The 26,409-nt window shown below is 37.6% G+C and overlaps 1 protein-coding gene and 1 pseudogene across 1 annotated transcript; both read left to right on the plus strand.

The window, feature by feature from the left end:
* The first annotated feature begins 263 nt into the window (after positions 1–263).
* LOC113200745 (zinc finger protein 354B) lies at positions 264–17,475 on the plus strand. Its single transcript, XM_026414285.2, has 5 exons — positions 264–412; positions 1,172–1,254; positions 4,605–4,731; positions 5,629–5,724; positions 14,995–17,475. Exons 2-5 carry the CDS (start codon positions 1,222–1,224, stop codon positions 16,569–16,571), a joined length of 1,833 nt encoding a protein of 610 aa, XP_026270070.1. The 5' UTR covers positions 264–412; positions 1,172–1,221; the 3' UTR covers positions 16,572–17,475.
* Positions 17,476–21,628: 4,153 nt separating this feature from the next.
* Positions 21,629–22,339, plus strand: LOC113200747 (small ribosomal subunit protein eS6 pseudogene; annotated as a pseudogene).
* The last annotated feature ends 4,070 nt before the right edge of the window (positions 22,340–26,409 follow it).

The following is a 26,409-nucleotide window of genomic DNA, read 5'->3' on the forward strand; positions in this document are numbered from 1 at the left end:
CCACAGGGAACCTGCTTCCCTTCTGGAAGAACTTTGTACCCAAGGTCCAGAAGCTCACGGAAAGTGTAAACATACCCAGAAGCGCTAGAGGGAGATCCGGTGGGGCCTGGGCACCCTACTGCAGGGCCCCTCAGCTCTAGCAATTGCAGAAAATTACACTTCCCAGAATCCTCGCGTGGACTACATTTCCCAGAAGCATTAGCGGCCGGCTCTGCCTCCCTACCCCCACCCTCGCCCCGCCCCGCCCTCCTGGACCTTCGGGGCCGCGGAGTGTCTGCCGCCGGGTAGAGCTGAGGTCGCTGGCGGCCGGGGTCTAGACGCCAGATTGCGGCCAGCGGGGCGGTTCCGGAGTATCCCGCATGCGGAGCTCAGCCTGGCGAGGCATCACCCCGGGATCCCCGAGCCTGAGGAGGTAAGCGGCAGAGGGCGGTGGGAGGCGGACCCAGGCCTCCGAGGATGCGGCGCCCGAGTGAGGGGAACAGGCCCGCAAGGTGCGTGGAGAATCCTTTGTGGGACGAGCGACACCCTGGCGCCTATTGCCTGCCTTCGCCAGCCGTCCCGTGACGTCGCCCCAGGCGCGTCAGGTGGGGCACTTGGCCCAGGTTTTCGGCAGTCCCACCTCTGGCTTCCGCAGATCCGTCCACAGCGCGTTCCCTGCCCTGGCCCGGCATTAAAGATCTGGAAATTGATTTCTTGACAGGGGACAGAAAAACTGGGGAAAGCTTGTGGAGGAAAATTGCGCAGGGGTGCAAGTGAGATTGAAGCAAATGTACAGGGCTTGGAATCTTGGTCCCATCCTCACTGGCTTGTGGGGGATTGGAGCAATTGGCCCCGCTCTGTTCTTAGTTTTCTGATCCATAAAATGGGGTGCTAGCAACGCTACCTGATGATGTGGGGCTAAATAGTGTAAAGCTAATGGTGCCTGGCACTTGGTGAGGCTCAGTGAGTCCCTGCTGTGATGGAATCCAGTCCCCTTCTCCCAGTCTTGCTTCGGGAAATTCTCAGAGCCATGAAGAGTCAAGCCCTGGACTAGGACGCCAGCCCATGTCTCTGATTCTGTCCACTCCTAGCTCCTTCTGACATTCCTCTACAGACATGTGGAGTCAGAACTGCTGGTTCTGAGGGGTGGAAAACTGAAGGTCTTCCTCATGGTATCTTTTTCTTCTTTTAGATCTCCTGGTGACTGCACCCATCCTGGAGAGAAGAGCCCAAAAAGAGGACATGGCTCCTGAGCAAAGGGAATCAAGGTCTCAGGTGAGCTCATTGCCATATCAGTTCTTAGTGGATGGATTTGTTGTTGGTGGTGGTGGTGATGGTGGTGGTGGTGGCTGGATGGTTTTATCCCTCTTAATTGAAGTTCTAAAGCAATACAACCTCACTAGGATTTGGAGCCTAAGTCCTGTGAATTTAGGGGAGCCGGTCCACCTTTACAAGTAGATTTCTGTAGGGAATACTCCCCACACATATGAACACATGTCCAGTGTTCATTTTTTAGTTGATACATTTATTCACTCATCTTAATCCATTGTGTGATCACTAATTTGACAGGTAAGATGTCACATAACTTTATATCACTAGGGACAGAATAAACATACACAACATGATAATATTCCTCTCTGGCCCTGCATCTTTCATTCATCCTTGTCTTCCTCCCTGCCCTTAACAAAATGCTTTTCTTTTTATAGTCACCCCTGAGCATCCTCATGATACCTCCTCCAGATTTCTCCAGCCCAAATTTTTTTTTATTTTTTCTCCCTCTCTATTCTAAAGATCAAGTGCTTTGCCTATATTCTTCTCCTGAAAACTAATCTCAACCTGCTATTTTCAACCCTGTGTTGGGAAAATGGGAGAGGTAACATGACCTGTCAACAAAGGATAGCCATGTTGCAGGGGACACAGGTGGAGGGATCTTTTTCTCTGAGGGCAAAGAGGAGAATCCTCAAGAAACATAAGGAGGGTTCTATGAGGTATTGGTGGTGAAGAAATAGAACTTGCGGTGGTTAGAAAGTGGGACTTTCAAGCCACACAGCCAGGTTTTAACTGTTGTTACTGTTGGTGTGCCTTGGGCAAAAATAATTCCACTTCTCAGTGCCTCAGTTTCCTCACCAGTAAAAGAAATAGCAGCATGCCTACCTCCTCAGTAGGTGAGAGGATGTCATGAGTTAGTGCATAGGAAGTGTTTAGATCTGGGGGGAGCACACAGTGACAGCTAATTGTGTGTGGTTATTGTGGTAGCTGAAAGATATAATATTAATAAAAATATTAATGTTAATAGATATATACTACATATATATTACATATAATATATATATATATATATATATATATATATATATATATATATTATACAGTGTTTCCGGGATGCAGAAAATACTGTCCTTTTTCTACTCATCTTCATCTGTCATTAACAGTTGTTATTTATTGAGTGTCCAGCATGTTGAGGAATGTGAGGAGGCTTTGAGTTTGTTCTTATTTTCACAACAGTACAGCAGTTAGTATTTCTGTTTTACGTATATATGAGGAAACCAAGGTTCAAAAAAGTCAACCCAAGTTTATGACCACAATCCATGCTTGAACTGTCCAGCTGCTCTTCTGATACATCTTTCAGAACATAGACAGACCCAGCCATGTGTTACCAGGGCACTTTAGCAATATGGGATTATCTTTGGACCCATAAGCATGGTGGGTTTTGATTTTTCAGGCAACAACCAGTACCTGCCATTGTGTGTTTGAGCTGTTCTGTTTTCTTTAAGCTTTTCCCATTCCATTCCCAGAGAGCGAGGTTGCTCTCCTTCTCAGAACCTTCTCTATCCACATGTGTCAGTGAATCCCCTACCACATCTTATTCCTGCCTGCTGCCCATGTGTCAGTACCACACTATTTGTAAAGGATCAGAGAAGGTACTGGGTTCATAGTTGGAAACTTTTGTTCGGGTCTTGCTGTTGCCACTAGAAACGCATGTGACCTGGGGTATTGGCTATCCTGAACCTTATTCTCCTTATTTCTAAAGTGCAGATTGAACTAAGAGATGGCATGTGATCCCACTACACAGCTTTTTTTTTTTTCATTGTGCAAACTATTTCATGCATTTTCCTTATCTGCTGATTGTATTATTAAATTCTTTGTGGGTGAAGATTCTTTACTGTATTCCTTCCATATACCATTAAATTATCTTTCTTATCATATACATATTGCATTCTCATCAGGAAAAGCTCAAAGAATAAATATGTGTATGAGCAGAAAAACTCTTTTTCATATGCTATAATCTCACCACACCATTCTGATACCAAGAGTATGGGAGTTTTTCTTCACTCACCAAGTAAGGAGTGCTGCAATGGTGGACCCCAACTGAGCATCCTCTAATTCAGTACAGTTTTGACATTGTCTACCTGGAGGTAATGTCAGACCCCACAAAACTTTCTCCAACTTCAGATCCCAGTTGCAAGTCTGGGTCTCCAGTACTTGACCAACTGGCTACACATTGAAGTTCCCACGACTTCCTTCCTTTGGCTTGATTAATTTGTTAGAGCAGCTCACAGAACCTAGGGAAACACATTTATTGTAAAAGGTATTTAAAAGGATTACAAATGTAGAGGTGCATAGAGTAAGGTATGGGACAAGGGATATAGAGCTTCCACGTCCCTTCTGGATGTACCAGTCTCCAAAAAACTCCATATGTTCAATTTTCAGATTCTAAATCCTGCTAGTTGGGTTTTATGGAGACTTTGTATAGGCACATTGATTAAATTATTGACCCACTTAACCTTGAGCCCCTATCCTGATGATATCCAGAAGCCTCCTACCATGGTCAGCTTGTCACTGGAGCTAGGAGCAGGACTAGAGATGGAGTCAGGTTAAAGTTGTATACTTCAGTGTTTTTTCTAGGGCTTGCACATTGCCCTCCTATCATGTTACTCGTTGTGGGCAAGAACATGGGATATGAACCAAGGGCCAAGGGAGCACACTTATCCTCTCTGTACCTTTGTTTTTTCTTGTATATAATGGGGTCAATGGTGGTTCCTTCTTCATAGGATTGTGGTGAACATCAAATAGATTATACACAGAAGATTAACATAAAGCTCTCAGAGCAGTTATTGGCCCATAGAAAGTGTTTAATAACTGGAAGCTATTTTAATTTTCATAATAACTATCCTCAAGCTTGACACAACTTTTACTACCTTATTTTGCCTAGTCTATATCAGCATTTAGGTTATTTCCAACATGATAAATATCCTTATGCATGCAATTTGTGCATTCTTCTTTACAGTCCAAATATGGTAATTGGTAAGTAAGAAGATACCCATTTCTAAGCTTTTTAAAAGATATTATCAGATGTCCATCAGAAGGATTATTCTAATTAACTCCATTGCTGATTACATTAATCCTCTATATGCCTCTCATAGTGGTTAACACAATATCAGGTTCCTACTTCCTGCTGCTCTGTTTTTATCACTGGATGAATATTCATTAAACGAATGAGTGGCCTCTTGAGAACCTTGAATAGTATCAGCAGGATTTCATGGTAGCCTGTTTAACTCCATTTCCTCCATCTACATGCTGTGGAGGGTTGGTTCTGGGTGAGCTGGAGTGTCTTGTTCTTACAGGTATCAGTAACATTTGAGGATGTGGCTGTGCTCTTTACTCGGGATGAGTGGAGAAAGCTGGATCCTTCCCAGAGAAGCTTGTACCGGGAGGTGATGCTGGAGAACTATAGTAACCTGGCCTCACTGGGTAAGGAAATCCCTTGTGGACACAGTTCAGAAATGGGGAGATCTCAGCACCTGCTTACCTGAATAAAAGCTAGGGTTCATCAAAAAAGTTTAGCTGAGCTTTGCCTTAGGATTATACAAATCAGATATCTATAAATATTGAGAATTGAGGTGTAGAATTGCCCCATGTATGGGAATGAAGGGGGTTGGTGTTGATTATTACCCCCTCCATCAACCCAGTTTCACATTTGAAATTCCTTCACAGTTTAGGCAACATTTTCCTTTGATTTTTTTTTAATTTTTTTAGTTTTAGATGGACACGATACCTTTATTTAATTTATTCATTTTTTTATGTGGTGCTGAGGATCAAACACAGTGCCTTACATGTGCTAGGCAAGTGCTCCGCCACTGAGCTACAACTCCAGCCGTTTCCTATAATTTTTGTTTGTTCTGCTCATCCCTGAGCAGAAGCATACCTTAGCCTTCCTGACTAACCTACCACTTCCCTTCTCTACTTCTCTTTTCCAGGGAGATGAACACTGTTAACTCTGTCTCTGAAAAGAGATCATAGACTGTTTTGGTTTTTTTTTTACTTCAAACAAGATACTTGGTACATAATCTTCCCCATAGATACCTGCTTATAAGTTTTAATTCAGTCTACACATCTGACATTTTCTACAGAAAGATGAGTCTTCCTGTTCATCATATTTCTCTCGTATACAATGAATTTTACCAAAATCATGTTCTATAAGTCACTTACCTTTTACTTAATACAACTTTCCATCTTCGGGGTACATCCTAAGCATCCCACAGAAGATCTTTGTATCATCCTCAGATGTGGGATACTATAATTCAAAATATGACCAAGTCTTTTTTACTTATGTGTATATTTATTTATTTTTATATTGCCTATGAGCAGGACCCCCATTCACCAAACCAAAGGTGATCTCCCTGTTGCAACAAGGAGAAGATCCCTGGAAGGTAGAGAAAGGAAGTCCCGGAGACTCTTCAATCGGTGAGTGGGCAAGCTTCAGGTACCCAGGAATCACTGTAGGCTGCTTAAGAAGAGGGTGCAACTTGGAGTATTGATTGGGAAACTTCCTTTAGGGTTCTCAGGCCTCAAGAAATGATGGGGAAGAAAATGGCTTTACAAATGGAATCCAAAAAGAAGCTCCCCTTCTAACAGCAGTTAAGAGTGACTTCTTCAGAGGGAGGAATGAATAAGAATATCAGTCAATAGTCAGTCTTATTCAAACACAGGAACTACACTAGAAGGCTAACTGTAGACATATTAATGAGCATTATCAAGGCCTATTTCAGTTGGAAAAAACCTTGAGACTCACCTGGGGGAACACTTCAACCAACTCCTTTGTCTCAGAGGTAGAAAACCTGAAGGTGGGGGTGAACCCTAAAGGAAGTTATAGGAAGAAAGGTGGGGGTCAACCCAGATGGAAAGGAAGATAAAGAGCCTTGATACTTTGTTAGTGCCTATTTTACATACATTTTGCTTCATGTTCTGCCCAGAACCATATATAAACTCCTAAGCTGGCACACCAAAATGGGTTTTTCTGCAATTGGGCCTCCTTCCCACTGTGGGACTCCTTTAACTTAAAAAAATCCTGCTCTATTTACTCTTAGAAAAAAAAAAATAAGTGATGGGGAAGGGAAAACCCGGGCTCCTAGATGAAATCTTCCTCTTTTTATTCCTCCTGTTATTTCTAATAAGGGCTGTGTTTTTATGTATTCCTTCAACTCCCCCTCCTCAGCTCTGAAGAACTTCCCTAAAGGAAAATTATCAGTAGATTACTGAGTAAAAGGGGGTAGGCTGCTAGAGTTGTTTTCTACCTCATTTCTCTTGAGGGATGGCCCTCCTTCCTTTCCTCAAAGGTGTATGTCAGGTGGGAGTTCTAGGGGAGCTGTGGGTACAGCTGTGCTGTCACCTGCCTGGACTCTAGTAACCTCAGAATAGCCCTTCCTGCACACCCCCGGAGCACAATTGAAAGACCTGGAGATCTACCTGTTCTTGGAAGTACTTCAGATTATTAACTGAGGACCAGAACCAAAATCCTAACCCTTGAACAGCCAGTAGCAGAAAGCTCATGCTCCCGGGGCAGAACTCCCTAGAACCTCCAGTTCACGAAATATACTTTTACAAAGTTATTTTCACTTCAGAACTATTCACAAAGAGGTAAAAAGTAAAGCAAGCCTACAAGAAAAACAACTTCCATCATCCCTGGGCTTGTCAGTTTTACACTGACAATGGAAGGACATGGCTTAGGGGTCTTCATCTTTCATTTGGCTGCGTTGGTTATGAAATGAGCCCAAAGCATCAGCACTTGAGTTGTATTTTTCTGGAATAGATGTGCTAGGAATAATGAGGTTAAACCGACTTGTACATCTCTTAAGTTTGGTTCATGCCTAAATGTGAAAATGTTTCAGAAATTTAAAAATTTTTAATCCAGTTCCTTCCAATGAAAAAACTAATGTCCTCTGTGAAATTTTCTGGGGCAGCATCTTCATGAAGGAAGCATGCGTTTTCCCAATTTCTGCAAGGTGTCAGAGGACTTATTAGCAACCCCAGTGAAATAGCCTGTAATGGTTTTTAAAAGTCGGCCAAAGTGAGTACATAGTATTCAGCACCCCTGTTTAATTTGTATGAGTGTTGTTCCTATCTCCCTGCTCTCTCCAACAAAGACCAGTGAACTGGCCCTGCACTTCCCTTACTACCACCACATCATCTCCTTGTAGCTGCCCAGAAGGATCTATTTAAAAGGAAAACCATGCTGTATTGTTCTCATGCATAAAATCCCTATTGGCTTCCACCACAAGGAGCACAATCCAGAGTCCTCATCACAGCCTTCAGAGATCTACCTGTTCTAGCCCCAGCTACCTCTTTATCTACTCTCACCCTGCCCTTTACTTGAAGATTCTAACCAGGCTGACTGCCACCTCAGGGCCTCTGCATTTGCTTTCCTTTTGGGGACCATTCTTTCTGTTGACCACAAATACATATAACTTACTTCTTTGTTGCAGAGATTTCTTGAATAGACAGTGCATCTAAAACAGCCCTCTATTTCTCCATGTTTTTATCCCCTTAGCATGCTTTTTTTTTCCTTCAGCATGCTATTAATATTAGTATTATTAATGATCTTTCTCTTCCTTTGCATCATAGGCTACCTTATGCAGTGTTTCCTGTTTTGTTCATTCCCTTTTCCCCAACACAACACCTCAGTGGCTGGCCAGTGTAGGTTTCCACTTACACAGTGAATGCAGGAGTGACTTGAACTAGATTAGTGGTGATGGGAGACCAATCCAGAAACAGTTGGGAGATAAAAGCACATCTTGGGTTATATATGGAAAACAGAAGAAGTGGAGTTGTGAGGGATTCTTGCTTGGTTTCTGGCTTTTTGGGGGATAGACAGTGACATCATTCAAGGAGTTGATAATATCCAGAAGGAAAACTAATTTAGAAGACAGTGGAAATTTGTGCTGTTTTAAGTGTTTATTTCACCAGGTGTGGTGGTGCCTGGCTGTGATATCAGTGGTTCGGAAGGCTGAGCAGGAGGATAGCAAGTTTAAAGCCAACCATAGCAAAAGTGAGGTGCCAAGCAACTCAGTGAGACTCTTGTCTCTAAATAAAATACAAAACAGGACTGGGGATGTGGCTTAGTGGTTGGGTACCTCTGAGTTCAACCCCCAGTATCCCTCTCTCCCCAGAAAAGTGTTTATTTTGAGACAATTGATTTATATGCAATTATAAGAAGTGCTATAGAGGGATTCCATATCCCATGTGCCCAATTCTAAAAACATAGTATAATACTGTATCACAACCAAGATATTGACACTGATACAATGAAGAAATGAAGAATTCCTCAGTCTGTACAAGGATGCCTCCTGATACCCTTTTTTAGACACACTTACTTCATTCCTTGTTTATTGTCTCTATACCCCACCTTCCCTCAACCTTAATCCTTGGTAACCACTATGTGTTTTCTATTTGTTTAATTTTGTCCTTTCAAGACTGCTATATATGGATATAACTCAGTGGTAGAGTACTTGCCTAGCATGCATGAGGCCCTAGGTTCAATCCCCAATACCACAAAAAAAGAATAAAAGCTATATAAATAAGATAATACAGTGTTTACAGCCTTTTAGAGTTGGCTCCCCACCCACACATGCACTTAGCATTATTCTCTGGAGGTTCATCCAGGTGATATATGCATCAGTCCTTCATTCCTTCTGATTGCTGCATTGTATGCCACGGAATGGCTTTGTCACAATTTATAGAACTATTCCCTTGTTGGAAGACATCTGGATTGTTTCCAGTTTGGGGCAGTGACTAATGAAGCTGCTATAAACATTCATATACAAGTTTTACACAAAAATACATAAGTTTTTATTTTTTGTCTAAGAGTGCAATTGCTAGGTCATCATGGAAGTTAAATGTTTAGTTTTGAAGACAGGTAAATTGTGTTTTAGAATGACTGTACCATTTTATGATGCACTAGCAATGTGTGAATAATCCAGTATTGCTGCATACTTGCTGACATTTTACCACATCACTACTTTTTATTTTAGCCATTCTGATGGATATATGATCAAATACATAGTGATTTTCATTTGCATGTTCCTAGTGTCTGTTGATGTTGGACTCAACATATTTCCATATGCTTATTTACCTTTTGTATGTCTTCTTTGTATAAAAGATACATGTATTTTCTTGTATATCTTTCTGTATAAAAATATCTGTTTATGTTTTTTGTTCATTTTCTGCTTAAATTGTTTTGGGTTTTTGTTTAGTTGTTTTACTGTTGAGTTTGAGAATTCTTATTTTCTTAATAGTAGTAATTTTTCAGATGTGTTTTGCAAATATTTTCTCTAAGTCTGTAATTTGCCTTTTCATCCTGTTAAGTGGGTCTTTTATAGAACAAAAGTGTTAATCTTGATGAGGTCCAATTTATCAGTGTTTCCTTTTACGGTTTGTCTGTTTGGTATCAAGTGGAAAAACTCTGCCTATTCTTACATCTTAAAGATTTTCTTCTGTTCCCCCCCCCACCACCAAAAGTGTTAAAATTTTACATTTTACATTTATGTTCATGACCCTTCTTAAGTTTTCTTAAATTATTATTAGATGTGAAATTGTGTTAAGGTTCGTTTTTTTGCTGTGTATATTCAATTGTTCCTCCGTTGTTTGTTGAAGAAGCTATTTTTCTTCCACAGAAATCTTTGGTACCTTTGTCAAAAAGCAGTTGAACATTGTTGTTAGGATGTCTATTTCTGGGTTTTCTTTTCTGTCCAGTTGATCTATATGTCTGTTCCTCTGACAATACCAGTGTTGATCACTATAACTGTACATAGTCCTTAATGTATGTATATAGTGGTTACTCTCAGTATTTTTCCAAAATTTTTTTAAGCTATTCTAGTTCCTTTGCTTTTTCATACAAATTGTAGAATAATGTCTACAAAGAAAAAAAAATTTGCTTGGATTTTGATAGGAATGACAGTAAACCTGTATATCCATTTGAGGACAGTTGAGATCTTTATTATAGTGAATATTCTAATCCACATGGCATGTTTTTTTTTTAGCTTTTTAAATTTTTCATTGGTGTTTTGTAATTTTTATGTGAGTGCTACATGTATTTTGTTAGATCCATTGCAAGTATTTTTGAGCAATTGTAAATGACATTACAGTTTTAATTATAATGCTCACTGTTCAATGCTATTATGTAGAAATATAATTAATTTTTCTAAGTTAATATTGTTCCTGTAACCTTCCTTCTACGTAATGTAGTACAGATTTCTTAGGATTTTTAACATACTGTTACCTACAAGTAGGGACAGTTTCTTCCTTTCTGATCTATACACACACTTTTATGTGTGTGTGTGTATATGTGTGCATGTTTTATTTTCTTTCCAGTTGCACTGACTAAACCATGCTGAATAAGAATGGTAAAAGCAAGCCAGGACTATTAGCACATGCTTATAATCCCAGTGATTCAGGAAGCTGAGGCAAGATGAACACAAGTTTGAGGCCAGCCTGGCCCTGTCTCAAAATAAAAATAGCTAGGGATGTAGCTGTGTGGTAGAGTACCCCTGGGTTCAATCCCCAGTAACTCCTCCTCTCCCACTCCCACAAAAAAAAAAAAAATGTGGTTACAGCAGACATTCTTACCTTGGTCCCAATTTTTGGGGAAAGCATTCAGTGTTTCCCCAGTAAGTATATAAGCTGTCAAGTGTTTTTAGATATCATTAATTTAAGAAACTTCTCCTTTCTCATTTTTGGTGATTTTTATATTTGTATATCATGAATGGTGGCTGGATTTTGTCAAACTTTTTTATTTTTTTATTTTTGGGGTCATTGTTGTTACTGGGGATTGAACCCAGGGGTGCTTAACCACTGAGCCACAGCCCCAACCCTTTTAATATTTTGTTTAGAGACAGGTCTTGCTGAGTTGTTTAAGGCCTCAATCGATTGCTGAGGCTGGCTTTGAACTTGCTATCCTCCAGCCTCAGCCTCCGGATCCTCTGGGATTGTAGGCATACACTACCATACCTAGCAATAACTTACATTGTTCTTAATTCTCATATTTTTATCAATAATACTGTTATGTTATTTTGAAATTACAATGTAGATTATAAGAAAAACAAATGAATAATTTTGTTCATATTAGAATCCCATTTTTAACACAAGAGAAAAGGGATGAGAATATAAAATAAGATAGGTGCTTGATTTTGTCAGATTTTTATATATTAATAGAATATTATAGGCTGAGGATGTGGCTCAAGCGGTAGCACGCTCGCCTGGCATGCATGTGGCCTGGGTTTGATCCTCAACACCACATACAAACAAAGATGCTGTGTCTGCTGAAAACTAAAAAATAAATATTAAAAAATTCTCTCTCTCTCTCTCTCTCTCTCTCTCTTTAAAAAAAAGAATATTATTTTTTTTGCCCATTAATATTGTTGAATACTTTGATTTTTTTTTATGTTGAACCTGCCACACAACACTGGAATAAACACACATAATCATGGTGTATAATTCCTTTTATATATTGCTGGGTTATATTTACTAATATTTTGTTAAGGACTTTTACATTTATATTCATGAGAGAAATGGGTCTGTGGATATATTTTTTAAAATTTAATTTGTAGATGTAGATGGACAGCATGCCTTTATTTTATTTGTTGATTTTTATGGTGCTGAGGATTGAGCCCAGTGCCTCATACATGCTAGGCAAGCGCTCTGCAACTGAGCTACAGCCTCAGCCCCATGAATATATTTTATTGTACTGTAATTGTCATATCAAGGTAATGTTCACTTCATAAAATGAATTACAAGTTGTTTCCTGTGTGATATACCTGTGACAGAGGATTTCACTTGTAACAGTGTAAATTCTAGATGTATAAAAACAAAATACTTAAGCCATTTATAATCCCATTTGTTTAGGAGTTGAGGCAGGAGGATTGTGAGTTCAAAGCCAACCTCAGCAATTTAGGCCCTAAGCAACTCAGTGAGACCCTGTCTCTAAATAAAATATAAAAAGAGAATACTTAAAAATCAGACTTATCCCAACTGTCCCTTAGTGAAATTGAGTTGGTATATCAACACGTGAAATTCTATGCAACAGTAAGAAAAGAAATAAGAGATAGACCTCTGTAAATTCCCCTAGGAGAATCTGGATCCCTAGAATCTCCATCTCCAGAATATATAATGAAGGGGATAAATACATTATGAATAGGTTATGAAGGAGGAAATGCAGAACAGTGGGTATCACACCTTTATATAAGAAACAAGAATGATACACATCTCACGTTAATTATAAGGTGAAGACAAAAAAAGAGGATAAGGATAGTTTTTTTTCTGAAGGCACCTTGTTTATAGTTTTTAAATTGAAAGTATGAAAATGTCTGTGATTATTAAACAAGATTAAATAATAAATAAATCCTCAAAAATGGAGAACAAAATGAAACAAATGAACCTCATTGTTTTCAACTTTGGCTTAAACAGAGAAGAATCACTTCAGTGTCTTTAAAACACTGCAATTCAACTGAATTTCCTAGTGGAGTAATAGCCTAAAGACAAAAAGAATTGCCAACAAATATTAAATTGTTCTTTTGTTAGTTTTGTTTTGGGGTTTTTGTTTTTGGTTTTGGTTTTTGGCTTTGGGGTTTTTTGTTTTGTTTTATTTTGTTTTGGGTTTTTTTTTTGTTTTTTTTTTTTTTTTGGTACTGGGGATTGAACTCAGGAGCTCTTGACCACTGAGCCACATGCTAGCCCTATTTTGTATTTTATTTATTTAGAGGCAGGGTCTCATGAGTTGATTAGCACCTCACCATTGCTGAGACTGGCTTTGAACTCACAATCCTTTGGCCTCAATCTCCCAAGACACTGGGATTATAGGTGTGCACCACCATGCCCAGCTTACATTGTTCTTAATTCTCATATTTTTAGCAATAATACTGTTATGTTATTTTGAAATTACAATGTAGATTATAAGAAAAACAAATGAATAATTTTGTTCATATTAGAATCCCATTTTTAACACAAGAGAAAAGGGATGAGAATATAAAATAAGATAGGTGCAAGGCCTATAATGCTAAGTTTGAATTGAAAATATAGAAGAAATTTACTCCTATTACAAGGGAAGATAGAAAAGTGTAAGAAGACTTAATTTTTAATTTGAATGTGGGAAATTTCAAGCATATATAAATGTAAGGAGATAGTATACTGAATCCCCATTTGTCCATCACTCATTTCAACAGTTATCAATTCATGGTCATTTTTCTTCCATTGATACCAGTGGTTCTGTACTAGGGGGCTCTTTTGTCATTTGCCAATGTCATGAAAGATTTTTGCTTATGATACGCTGAGTGGGAGTGTTCTATCAGGAAGGTACTAGTGGCATCTAGTCAGTAGAGGCCATGTATTCTGCTAAATTAGTGTGTCAATTTCACATGCTGCTACTTCACTGAATAAGTTTTATCATTGATTCTTTGGGATTTTTTGGGCTTAATGCTATACCATCAATAATTGGAGGTAGTTTCACTTACCTTTTACTCATCCCTATATCTGTAATTGATTTCTTATGTCTGATTGCATTAATACTTCTACAGCATTGAATAGTAGGAGAAATAATGGAAGTTCTTACCTTGGAAATACACCAGGTATTTCTTTACTATGTAAGGTACTAGCTGTAGGGCTAAGGTATGTGTGAATTTTACCATAATGTGGAAATATCCCCCAGTTTCCTGTTTCCGTGCGTGTTTGTATTATCTGTAATGCAAGATTTTTTAAAGCTTTTTTTTGATATCTCTAGATATATATTTTTCCATTAAATACATATATTATAATAGAGTTGTGTACCATTTAATGATGTTTTGGTCAACGATGGACCATAACAGTGGTTCCGTAAGATTACAAAAAAGTAGGAAATTTTCTACTTAGTAACATCATAGCCATTGTACCCTTTTTTTAAAAAATTTTTTATTTGGAAGGACTGGGGTCTAAAGCCAGGGGAGCTGCACCACTGAGCTGTATGTACTCGTAGCCCTTTTTATTTAGTTATTTATTTTGTGACAGGGTCTTGCTAAGGTACCAAGGCTGTCCTTCAATTTGCAATCCTCCTGCATCAGCCTCCCAAGTCCTAGGATTACACAAGCTTCCACTCCCAGCTTTGTATTGTTATTTTTCAATGTGGTTTTACTTGTGAAAATAGATAAGTTTAAGTAAGCTGTGTTACCCTGGCAGCAGCCTCATCCATCTTGTGTTTACCACATCAACAGGTCACATCAAGTGATTAATCTATACCATCTAGGTCATGACACATTGTTTATAATAAAGAAAAGGCATAGATTGTTGAAGCTTAGTGTTATGAAAAGGTGCAAGAGGAGTTAACATTTGCACTGAATCTGACAGTTCCAGAGGGGTTTTAACATATAGGAAAGGGAATCAAGACATTGAAGATTAGAAATAATTTCAGAAGTAAGGTGATATACAGATCGATCATAGACTTTAGATACCAGACTACATTTCCCAACTCATATGCCTCTTCTAGTTCATTCTCTCCATTCCACTTTGTCAAGCATGCCCTCTGTAAACAAGCTTACACTTTGCTTTTGTTTTTATCTAATACATCTGCCACCATTCATTTTCCTATTTTTCCCTTTTGCTAGTGTCTTTTAGACATGTAGCAAACCCTTATTTAGATATCACTAATATTTCCTCTATAAATTTAGTCCCAATCACATTAATCATTGGCAACTTCTTTCTTTTCTTTTCTTTCAGGATATAAGAGCAGTCTTCAAACCACAAAGTCAACTCAAACTAAAGACTTCACATTTCAAGGGCTGAGGAGGAAAAGACTAAAAAGGGATGAACTCTGGGATGTTATATCAGAAAAACCCTGTATATCTGAAAACAGGTTAAAAAGACAGCAAGACAAAAACGGAAGCTTAAAAATATTTCCAGTTACCCATAAGAAAATTCTTACTATAGACAAAAGCCATAAAAATTTTGAATTTGGCCAAAACATCAGCCTAAAATCAGTCATATTTAAGAAACAAAGGATTGCTAGAGAAAGAACACCCTTAAAGTATGAAATACAAAGAAATAATTTCAAACAGAATGCAAATTTACTTAACCAACCAAAAATCAAGACAGCAGAGAAACGCTATAAATGTAATACATGTGAAAAAGCTTTCATTCACAATTCATCCCTTCGTAAACATCTGAAAAATCACACTGGAGAGAAATTATTTAAATGTAAAGAATGTTTGAAAGCTTTCAGCCAAAGTTCTGGTCTTATTCAACATCAAAGAACTCATACTGGAGAGAAACCCTACATATGTAAAGAATGTGGGAAAGCCTTTAGCCATAGTGCATCTCTTTGTAAGCACTTAAGAACCCATACTGTGGAGAAATCCTATAGATGTAAAGAATGTGGTAAATCCTTTAGCAGAAGATCTGGCCTTTTTATGCATCAAAAAATTCATGCTCGAGAAAATCCCAATAGATATAATCCAGGTAGGAAGCCATCCACATCTCTTCCAGGGTGTCAGAGAATTCATTCCAGAAAGAAGTCCTATTTGTGTAATGAATGTGGCAACACCTTTAAGTCTAGTTCATCTCTTCGTTATCATCAGAGAATTCACACCGGAGAGAAACCTTTCAAATGTGGTGAATGTGGGAGAGCCTTCAGTCAGAGTGCATCACTTATTCAACATGAACGAATTCACACTGGAGAAAAGCCCTATAGATGTAATCAGTGTGGAAAAGGTTTCACTTCTATTTCCCGACTCAATAGACATCGAATAATTCATACTGGAGAGAAATTATATAATTGTAATGAATGTGGCAAGGCCTTAAGTTCCCATTCAACACTTATCATTCATGAAAGAATTCACACTGGAGAGAAACCTTGTAAATGTAAAGTGTGTGGGAAAGCCTTCAGGCAGAGTTCAGCTCTCATTCAGCATCAGAGAATGCACACTGGAGAAAGACCCTACAAATGCAGTGAGTGTGGGAAAACATTCAGGTGTAACTCATCCCTTAGTAATCATCAGAGAATCCATACTGGAGAGAAACCCTATCAATGTGGGGAATGTGGGATGTCATTTGGCCAAAGTGCAGCTCTTATTCAACATCAGAGGATTCATACAGGAGAAAAACCCTTTAAATGTAACACATGTGGGAAAACTTTTAGACAAAGCTCCTCACTTATTGCACATCAAAGAATTCATACTGGAGAGAAACCCTATGAGTGTAATGCATGTGGGAAACTCTTTAGCCAGAGGTCTTCCCTTACAAATCATTTTAAAATTCATATAGAAGAGGGCTCCTTGAAAGCAGATTTGCATGTGTAAAAGCCTTAAACCAAAGCTTATCAGAGAATATGTACTTAAGATTGATTTATTGAACATTAAGAATATCAAGAAACTATTTTGATAGAGTCTTCATTAGATATTAAATTCTAAGGATTAAACCTTGGCCATGTAATCATATATGAGAAAAATTTTCATACCTGTCATTCGCTTTTTCTTTTTTTCTTTTTTTTTTTTATTAGCCATACTGGGGATTGAACCAAGGGTTGCTCTACAACTGAGCTATATCTCCAGCCCTTTTTATTTTTTGAGACAAGGTTTCACTATGTTGCCCAGTCTAGTTTTGAATTTGGCACTCTAGTTTTGAATTACTGAAATTACAAATGTACACCACTGAGCCATTTGTCATTTACTCTTTAAAATGTCCTGCATAGACACTTCACAGTTGCAGACATGATAGTAGCCATTTGTAAGATAAAAGATGGGCTTTTTTTAACCCTGTCTTTTTCAGCATTATACAACTTGCAACATGTTGATATGGGGGAAAAACATCTGGGTTCAGGGGTGCTGAATTTCTCACTAGAAAAGCAACTGTATAAACTACTAGCATATTTATTACAACTAACACTTTTATAAGAAAGGAAAGAATTGATCTTAAAAATATATGCATTTTTAGAGCAAAGGACCAAATAAAAGAAGAAAACTATGAGCTACCTCTGAGTATCTGTAATTCAACTTTTCCTAATGTACTGTCAAACTGTTTGCATGGTTAACATTTAAAAAAAGAAAAGACAAATATATGTTCCTTTTTGGTTCTGGTAACTTTATAAACTACACCTAAAAGGCTCTTAAATTTCTACACAATTCCTAATTTTGTTTTCAGAATAATTTTTCTTAGTTGCTTTGAGGTCATATTTATTATTAAGCCGTACTTGCTATGCTCTGAACAGTGATACTGGATAATTTAAATAGAACTTTAGTTTATTTTGGCAATCATGTCAAGATTAAAGCTATGCCGGGCATGGTGGTGCATGCCTGTAATCCCAGCAACTTGGGAGGCTGAGGCAGGAGGATCTCAAGTTCAAAGCCAGCCTCAGCAAAAGGGATGCACTAAGCAACTCAGTGAGACCCTGTCTCTAAATAAAATACAAAATAGGACTGGGGATGTGGCTCCTTGGCTGAGTGCACCGAGTTCAATCCTCAGTACCCACTCCCTCCGCCCCCCCAAAAAAGATTAAAACTATATTTCTCAGTTGGAAAAAAAATCCTAGTATTTGGGAGAAACTATAACCAGTGGAAAAGTCTTGAAAAGGTATCACTTCATGAAGTAAAAGTTTATTTTTTCACTCGAGGTCTTCTAGTTTTTACAATTTCAGACTGTAAAAGAAAAAAAAAAAACATGGACTTTGGAAGTGGTTTACATTTGTTTATGCCTAGGCTTAGGCCAAGGACTATCCTGGGCACTAGAAATTGTATGGCTGAAAAAAACAGGCTCTCTTCAAGAAGTCATTAATTTGTGTAGGAAATTGGAAGTTAAAAGAAACAGCAAATGAAAAATTGTCAGTGATTTTCACAGAGAACTAGGTAATTTGTGATGATATTATGTTGCAGAACAAACATAGAGGTTTACAGGAGGATGCAGAATAAAGGAATGAAGACTAACCAAGGGAGCTTGGAGAGACCAGAGATGATGTCTCAGAAACAGTTATACCTGTGCCCAGGTTTGAAAGAATAGTAGGAATTCTTTGGAAGGTGAAATGAGTGTTCTAAATAGGGGAAACCACATATGCAAAGTTGTGGCATGGCACAGTTATAGAAAGTCTGTTGTTAAAAGAAGTAATGAGACTGAATCTTGAGAAGAAAGCAGAAATGAGATAGCAAAACATCTTATTTGTCATAATAAGGAGTTTAAATTTTACCCTGAATTTTATGGCACAAATTTTAAGTAAGGGAGACTGTTATGGCGACAAAGGGATGAATTTAGAATGTTGAACACAGCTGAACAAGTTTAGTCACGTAGGTTGTAACAGTCATTTGATAGGTAAATGAGTCTCCAAACACAAGACAGTGAAGTAAAGAATATGTGACAATATTAATGCTGTATAGAATAGATAAGGCATAGTCCTTGCAATTGAATAATAGTGTTTGGTGAGTAAAAAGAAGGGTAAGTTAAGTTTGTTACCCAGGTGGATGAAGGTACAGTGCACCAAGACAGGCAATTTGAAAGTTATTGAGATTGATTTTGTACTTTAAATTTGGCACACAATTTTAGGAAATGTGAGTTTGAAAACTAGAATTATGAGTAAAATATAGTAGGTACTGAAAATCATGGTGCATGAAATTGGCCAGAAGAGTGAACAGATTAAAGTGAGAAACAAAGGGATCATGGATAAAACTATGTAAAAAATACAGAAGTTGATGGAGGTGTGTTGGGTGGGAATGGGAGGAGTAGAGCTAAGATCAAAAGGAGCAGTCCTATAAGTAGGCGAAATGCCATAAGAGTGATGACATGGATCCAAAAAAGAACTGAATCACAGTCCATGTGTTGATCCGAAAGTCAAGTAATAAGGAAAGAATAAATTGGTAACTAAGCAGATAGATCACTGGAGATGTTGGTAAGTACAATATCAGTAAAGTAGAGTGAACAGAAGCCAGATTGTTATATGAAGGAGAAACTAATAGCACGTTAAAGACTTTCAGGAAGTTTAAATGAAGGGAAAAGAATGATTTAGGGAATATGTCTATTTTAATGACTTAGGCAATAAGATTTACACACATTGGGAGTGGATTAAAGAAGATGTTACTGGGTAGGCTGGGTGTGGTGGTGCTTGCCTATAATCCCAGCAGCTCTGGAGGCTGATGCAGGAAGATTGCGAGTTCAAAGCCAGCCTCAGCAAAAGCAAGGCACTTAGAAACTTATTGAGACCTTCTCTATAAATAAAATACAAAATAGGGCTGGGGATGTGTCTCAGTGGCTGAGTCCTCCTGAGTTAAATCCCCGGTATTAAAAAAAAAAAAAAGATTACTGAGTAGAACACATTTTTGAAATATTATGAGGGAATTCTGCAAAAAGGTAAAGAAATTAATCTTAACTTTATGAAAGGGGAAAGTCTACAGAGAGATGGGAGTGTAAATCAGTTTGATTTGGAGGTAAAGGAATTTCTGGTTGCTGATGTATTTTCACTAAGACAGGAAAAAGATCTCGATTTTTAAGGTGCAGTTAACAAGCCAGATGCAGTGGTGCACACCTGTATTCCCAAATACAGCAGTTCAGGAGCCTGAGGCAGGAGGAACAGAAGTTCAAAGGCAGCATCTTATTGAGGTCCCAATCAATTCAGCAAGACCCTGTCTCTAAATAAATATGAAAAAGGACTGGGTGTGTGGCTCAGTGGTTAAGCACCACTGGGTTCAATCCCTAGTACCAAAAAAAAAAAAAAAAAGATTCACTTAACAGCCCTTTCTATTCAGGTGACAAAAACTTAATCATAGTGGCTTCAAATCTGTGCTTCTGGAGTTGTTTTATTTTTTATTTTATTTGGTTTTTCCTTTTTAAGGAAAGCAGGAGTTAATTCCTTATTGTTTCATTAAGAATTCTTCACTTTTATCAGTTTTGCATATTTGAAATCTGTTACTTTAGCTTTTTTAAGGAAAGGATTTGCTGATGAATTAAACTTTGAGAACTACTCAAGGACAGAGAGAAAGAACACTTTTAATAGAGTGAAAATTCTAAAATGAGACTGGAAAGAAATGTAGGACTGGAACAGGTATATGAAGGTAGAAGGAAAGATATTCCAAGTAAGGAAAAAAGCATACACTGTGGCAAGAAGTCATGAGAGGATATAACGTGCTCTCTGTAGTACTATAAGTAGTATTTTTTAACTTCATGTTCTGTTTTTTTACTAGTGTGTAGAAATACAATTGACTTGTATATTGGCGTGGTGTCTTGCAATTTTGCTCCATTTACTTATTTTTAGTAGTTTTGTTATCCAACCATGTAATCTGTACATAATTACCATGTTATATTTTTCTTTTCCAATTATAACACCTTTTATTTATTTTTTTAAACTGCAGTGCTACATAGCATGGTTCAGTAGAACATTGAATAGAAATAATAATATTCAGTATTTCTCTGTTTAATATATTAGCAAACAAATTGAAATTTATGTATATCTGTTATGAAAAGGGACATTCTCTTGTTATGAAAAAGGACATTACTCCTTGTGTGCTGAGTTTTTATCATAAAAGGGAGTAGTATTTTTATCATATGCATCTTTTGCATTGATTGAAATGATCATATTGTTTTTCTCTTCATTATTTTAATAGAGAATTACATTGTCCTAATTTTGATGTTCTATTCCTGAGATAAGTCCTTTTGGGTTAAGATGTATCATCATGTAGTGTATGTGTGTGTGTGTGTATTGATCAGGTTTCTTCCCTAGTAGTAACCTGATTGAAGTTACCAGGAATGTCTTCCAAAAACTTAAAAGCAGAAATAAATTTTTACCATCCAGTTATGAAGCATGGGAGAAATAGCAATACCCATAAGAGGAAGGGGGAAACAAGGCCAAGAGTACTGCAGTGGTGAGAGGCTCAGAGGAAGAGTGAATCCAGCATCTGTAGGGACCCACATGGCTGGAATAGAGTGCTCCTGATAAAAGAAAAATGCTATTTGAAATGAAAGCCAAAATTAGGCTGTCAGAGATATTTTGAATGGTTTCTTTAGTCTAAAAATCAAAGAGTTTGACATAATCCTAGGGGAATTATTAATTGACTCTATTTCTGGGGAGCAAATGTTTTAAGGAGAATGTCTGATGGGTCAGTCGTTTCAAAGATAATTTGTTCAATCTGGCTTGAGAAATTGATGGAAGAACTGCTTCTTGGGGGAGTTTGGGAGTCTTTAAAAAATGTTCTCAGAAGAAAAAAAATACACTTCTGTTCCTAGTGACAGTTGTCTGGCATTTTGCCAAACTCCAAGCTGGTAAAATTCTTAATTAAAGCTCATATGATAATTATTTTTTCAAAATCAATATGCAATCATCTTTCAAAACCTAGGATAAAATTTAGTATCTGAAGCTGTACCAAGATGAAGCTGACTATCTTTCCAAGCCACTGGCTACCAGAAACTCATTGAAGTGGAGAGTGAACACAAATTTCATACTTTGAGAAGCTTATGGCCAAGAAGTTGCTGCTAACACTCTGGGTGAAGCATAGAAGGGCTATGTGATTCAAATCAGTGATGGGACTGACAAGCAAGGTTTCCCCATGAAGCAGGGTATCTTGACTCATGGCTGTGTTTACCTGCTGCTGAGTAAGGGGCATTCTTGTTATAGACCAAAGTAAACTGGAGAGAGAAAGCACAAATCTGTTCAAGGTTGTATTGTGGATGCCAATCTGAGCATTCTCAACTTGATTATTGTAAAAAATAATAATAGTAATAAGAGAGAGAAAAGGATATTCCTGGACTTACTGATACTACTGTGCCTCATCAACTGAATCCCAAAAGAGCTAATAAATTCTGCAAACTTTTCAGTCTAAGGAAGATGATGTCTGCTGATATGTTGTCAGAAAAACCCTTAAACAAGGGAGATAAAAAACCCAGGACCAAAGCACAGAAGATTCAACATCTCATTACTGTACAACAACAGCACTGAAGTAACAGTGTACTAAGAAGAATAAGAAAAAGACTGCAGAATATGCCAATTTTGGCCAAGAGAGTGAAAAAAGCCAAAGAAAAATGCCAGGAACAGATTGCCAAGAGATGCAGGCTGTCCTCTCTGAGAGCTTCCACTTCTGAGTCCAGTCAAAAGTAAGAATTTTTACAAGTAACAAATAAATAAAATCAGACCTTCAAAACAATTCAGTATCTGTTATGGTTGAGATCTGGATTCCCTCAAAGGTTCATGTTCAGAGGTAGGGCTTTTGGGAGTGATTTGATCATGAGAGCTCTGATCTCACCAATGAATTAATCTACTTATAGATTCATTGCTGAATGGACTAATAATGAAAAGGAGATGATGAAAGTTGTATGGGGTGGAACTAGTTAAAGAGAGTGGTTCCTTGTAGGCATTCCCTGGGGGACTGTATAGTGTTCTTGGCCTCTTCCCCCCACTCCTCTGCTACTTGCTTATGTGAGGTGAACAGATTTATTCCACAACATGCTCCCTGCCATGACACGGTGCCTCACCTCAAGCCCACAGTGATGGAACTAAGCAACTATGACCTGAAACCTCTAGCTGTGAACCAAACTGAATCTTTCCTTTCAGTTGATTTTCTCAGGTATTTTATCAGTGATGAAAAGCTCACTAGAGTATCATGTATGTCAGTCTGTCTCAAGTTGTTAAAATCAATTTTTACATAACAACATTTCCCATAGAAAATGAAAGGGGTTTTTTATTTTGAAATAACTTTCTGAGCTGGGTGCAGTGGAGCACACCTGTAATCCCAGAAGCTCAGGAGACTGAGGCAGGAGGATCGAAAATTCAAAGCCACCCTCTGCAAAAGTGAGGTGCTAAGCAACTCAGTGAGATCCTGTCTCTAAATATAATACAAAATAGGGCTAGGAATGTAGCTCAGTAGCTGAGCGCCCTTGAGTTCAATCCCTAGTACCAAAAAAAAAAAAAATTGAGAAATAATTTTCTGTGAGACAGCGATGAACAGAAGAATCAAGAGAGCTGTATATTTTCTAGCCAGAATTCTGTTTCAAGTTACATAATTTCTGTCTTCTTCAACTTCAAAAATTCCACAGTGGTGTTTGGTATCCTGTTTTATGGATTTAATGATATGGGTAAACTCAAAATTTTAAATGTTTATATGCATTTTTGTATAAGCTCACCAAGGTGAGTAGTAGAAAACAAAGAACTATAAAGAAATAGTACTACTTCTATGTTATTGTTACTAACATTATTGTGTATTGTTGGATTCAAATAACTAAATTATGCTCTATGAAATAAATTTCCATCCTAAATTTTAAATTATTTTAGGAAGATGGTGATGGATTAAACAGATGTGCTTCTTGCTATTTCTACCACTAAATATATCTTTTTTTAAAACCCTGTACTTCATATATAATATAAGCATAAGAAGATTTTGGTGATTCTTTTCGCCTCATCTATCCCAGATATTGAGCTGAAAAAACAGGGATCCCAGAAACACCAAGAAAGGAAAAAAAAAAATAGCAAGCTTCAGTAAAGCTTCTTTTTTCCATCTAGAGACAAAGAAAGGTGCATCTAGCGAGACCAGAAACTTTTATACAATAGCCACTCTTTTAGGCAAACAATACACAGGTGATCCCATCATTCCACACACCAGCAAAGGCCAAATCCAGAGCATAGACTTCCACTCCTACAAGGCTGTAAAGATGGGCCATAAAACCCCAACTGCATAGTGTCAGAGCAGACCAAGGCCAGACCACACTGGCTAGTAATGGGCACCTGGCCTATGCTGCTAATAATTGTGGAGACCCTGGGGGAACCTGGATTTCTATCCCAACCAGTAAGAATAAGCCCCCACTATTTCCCAGCTAGGACAGTGTCAGTGGAGGCTACTGTACAGTCAAAACTTTTAGTACTGTCCACATTTTAACCCCATGATGTCACCAGAAACAAAATAGGAATCAGTAAAAGGGCATTCTTGCCCCTCTGAACTATGGTAATATCAGTAAAGGCCTAGTGAGGAGCTTGAACTCCCACTCACACCAAGCAATAAAAAGGAGATTCTTACCTCAAGTGTCTAAAGGACAAATGGGAGATCTGGGCTTCTATTTCACCTGGTTATAATGAGATAGTACCTATTCTTCCTGCTGCAGCAGCATCAAAGCAAACCAGATGAAAGCAAAAGTTCACATAAGATCCTGAGTTTCATAATGTAATACTAAAAATGTTTAGGTTAAAAAGACACTCATTACACCAAAAACCAGAAGTATCACTCAAATTAAAAAGGTAATCAATCAGCAGACACCGACAATTTAATGACAGTGATGTTAAAATTATCTGACAAAAACAAAGGTGATGAAGTATGAAAATATGTCTATGAGCAATTATTGAAATATTAGAAACAAAAGTCTGAGCAAAGAAATTGAAGGTCTCAGAAGAGATAAATACATGGAAATTTTATACCTGAAGAAATATAGGTATCATATTATGTTTTAAACCCATTGCAGAACAGTAGACAGAAGAAAGCATCAGTGTATTCCATTGTAGAACAAAAGGAATTAATTAAACTTAAATACAGAGAAATAACAAATTGGGAGGGGAGGCAGGTTCAGGAAACTGTAGGATTGTAACAAAAGATTTTATATTTTTATCATTAGTTCAGAAGGAAGAGGGAAAAGAGTAAATTGGAAAAGACTTTGGAATACTAATGGATAAAATTCCTCAAGTTTAGCAAAAGACATACAGCTACAGGTTTAGAACACTGAGCAAGCTCCCAGATCATAAATCCAAAGACATCCACACCAAAACACCTCAAAGTAAAACTTCTGATAACCAAAATCAAAGGAAAAATCTGGAAGGAGGAAAGAGAAAAATGACACCTTTTCAAAAGTGACTTTTTCTTTAAAAAAGGAAGCAGATTTCTCATCAGAAATCATTAAGCCACAACAGTTTTCAAGTGCTGAAATAAAATAATTCTCAGAGGAATAAAATCAGCAAGATGAGGGAATAAGAAGCCCCACACCTTCATTCTCCCATGGAGATATTGACTAAATATTAAAATGTGAACCAAATTGCTTTTGTAAGAACACCAGAAACTAGTTAAGGGGTTGCAGCACCTCAGGTAAGAAACACAGTGAAGTGGGTAGGAAAAATGTTCACATTTTACACACCCTAACCACTCCACTGATCCAGAAAAGCAAGGAAGGAATAAATGCAGGAATGTGAGGTTGTTTCTCTATATAAAAGTCAATGAAAAAAACAAGAAAGGTGCATCTAGCAAGATGCATATATAGATGCATGAGAGGTCATATATACCACATTAACAGAAGGAAGATCAAAAACCACACAGTTATTTTGATTGATGCAGAAAAATCAATTGACAAAATTTAACACCATTTCATTAAACAACACTAAAAAAAAAAAAAAAAAAAAACCTAGGCAAAGGGTAACTGCCTCAACATAATTCAGGCCATGTGTGAAAAACTGACAGCAAAAGACAAGATTGTAAAAGACTGAAGCCTTTCTTGCAAGATCAGGAACAAGGAAAGGATGCCCACTCTTGCCACTTCTAGTCAACAGTACTGAGAGTTCTAGCCAGAGCAAGAAAAAATAAATAAATAAAAGCAGCCATATTGGAAAGGAAGAAGTAAACGTATCTTTCACACCTGACATGTTATATATTGAAAATGCCAAAGATTTCACCCCCCAAAAAAAACATTTTAGAACTAGTAAACCTTTACTAAGTGATATGTTATATCCCCTGTTTATTCTGATATCATAGTAGTCTTTACAACAAAAATTGAATGTTGGAACACAACTTTAAAAATGAGCTGAAGTCTAGCCTATTTTGAAGTCATTCTAATATGGAGTAAGGTGGAAAGCTGAGCCTTATCTCAAGGGGCTCCTCACAAATAATACAACATTACTTCTGAAACATGAATCAAAGGCCAAGAAAACTTTTGACTGTCTTTTTGTGGAAGAAGTGGCAAAATGCTTTCATGTTTTACAATGTCACCTTTAGACAGATCAGGTTCTCCTTATTACCTTCCAAAAATACATTTAAATTCCAATTTCAGTGTGAAAAGTAACACAAAATTGTATATATAACTTATTGACAACAGGTTACTTTATCCAGCTATAAAACATCAAATGACATGAATAAATACCAACCAAATTTGTTATTTCTATATAAATCCTAGACTGTTGCTACAGAAAATTTTAGTTTAGAG

This window comes from Urocitellus parryii, chromosome 1 (genome assembly GCF_045843805.1).
Source record: "Urocitellus parryii isolate mUroPar1 chromosome 1, mUroPar1.hap1, whole genome shotgun sequence".
Classification (NCBI taxonomy): Eukaryota; Metazoa; Chordata; class Mammalia; order Rodentia; family Sciuridae; genus Urocitellus; species Urocitellus parryii.

What these genes read in the sequence shown, in the direction of transcription:
- LOC113200745 (XM_026414285.2), top strand. Translation starts at nt 1,222, where the DNA reads ATGGCTCCTGAGCAAAGGGAATCAAGGTCTCAG. An exon ending in TAGTAACCTGGCCTCACTGG is followed by an intron (nt 4,732 to 5,628) that starts GTAAGGAAATCC and finishes GCCTATGAGCAG; the next exon opens with GACCCCCATTCACCAAACCA. An exon ending in TCCCGGAGACTCTTCAATCG is followed by an intron (nt 5,725 to 14,994) that starts GTGAGTGGGCAA and finishes CTTTTCTTTCAG; the next exon opens with GATATAAGAGCAGTCTTCAA.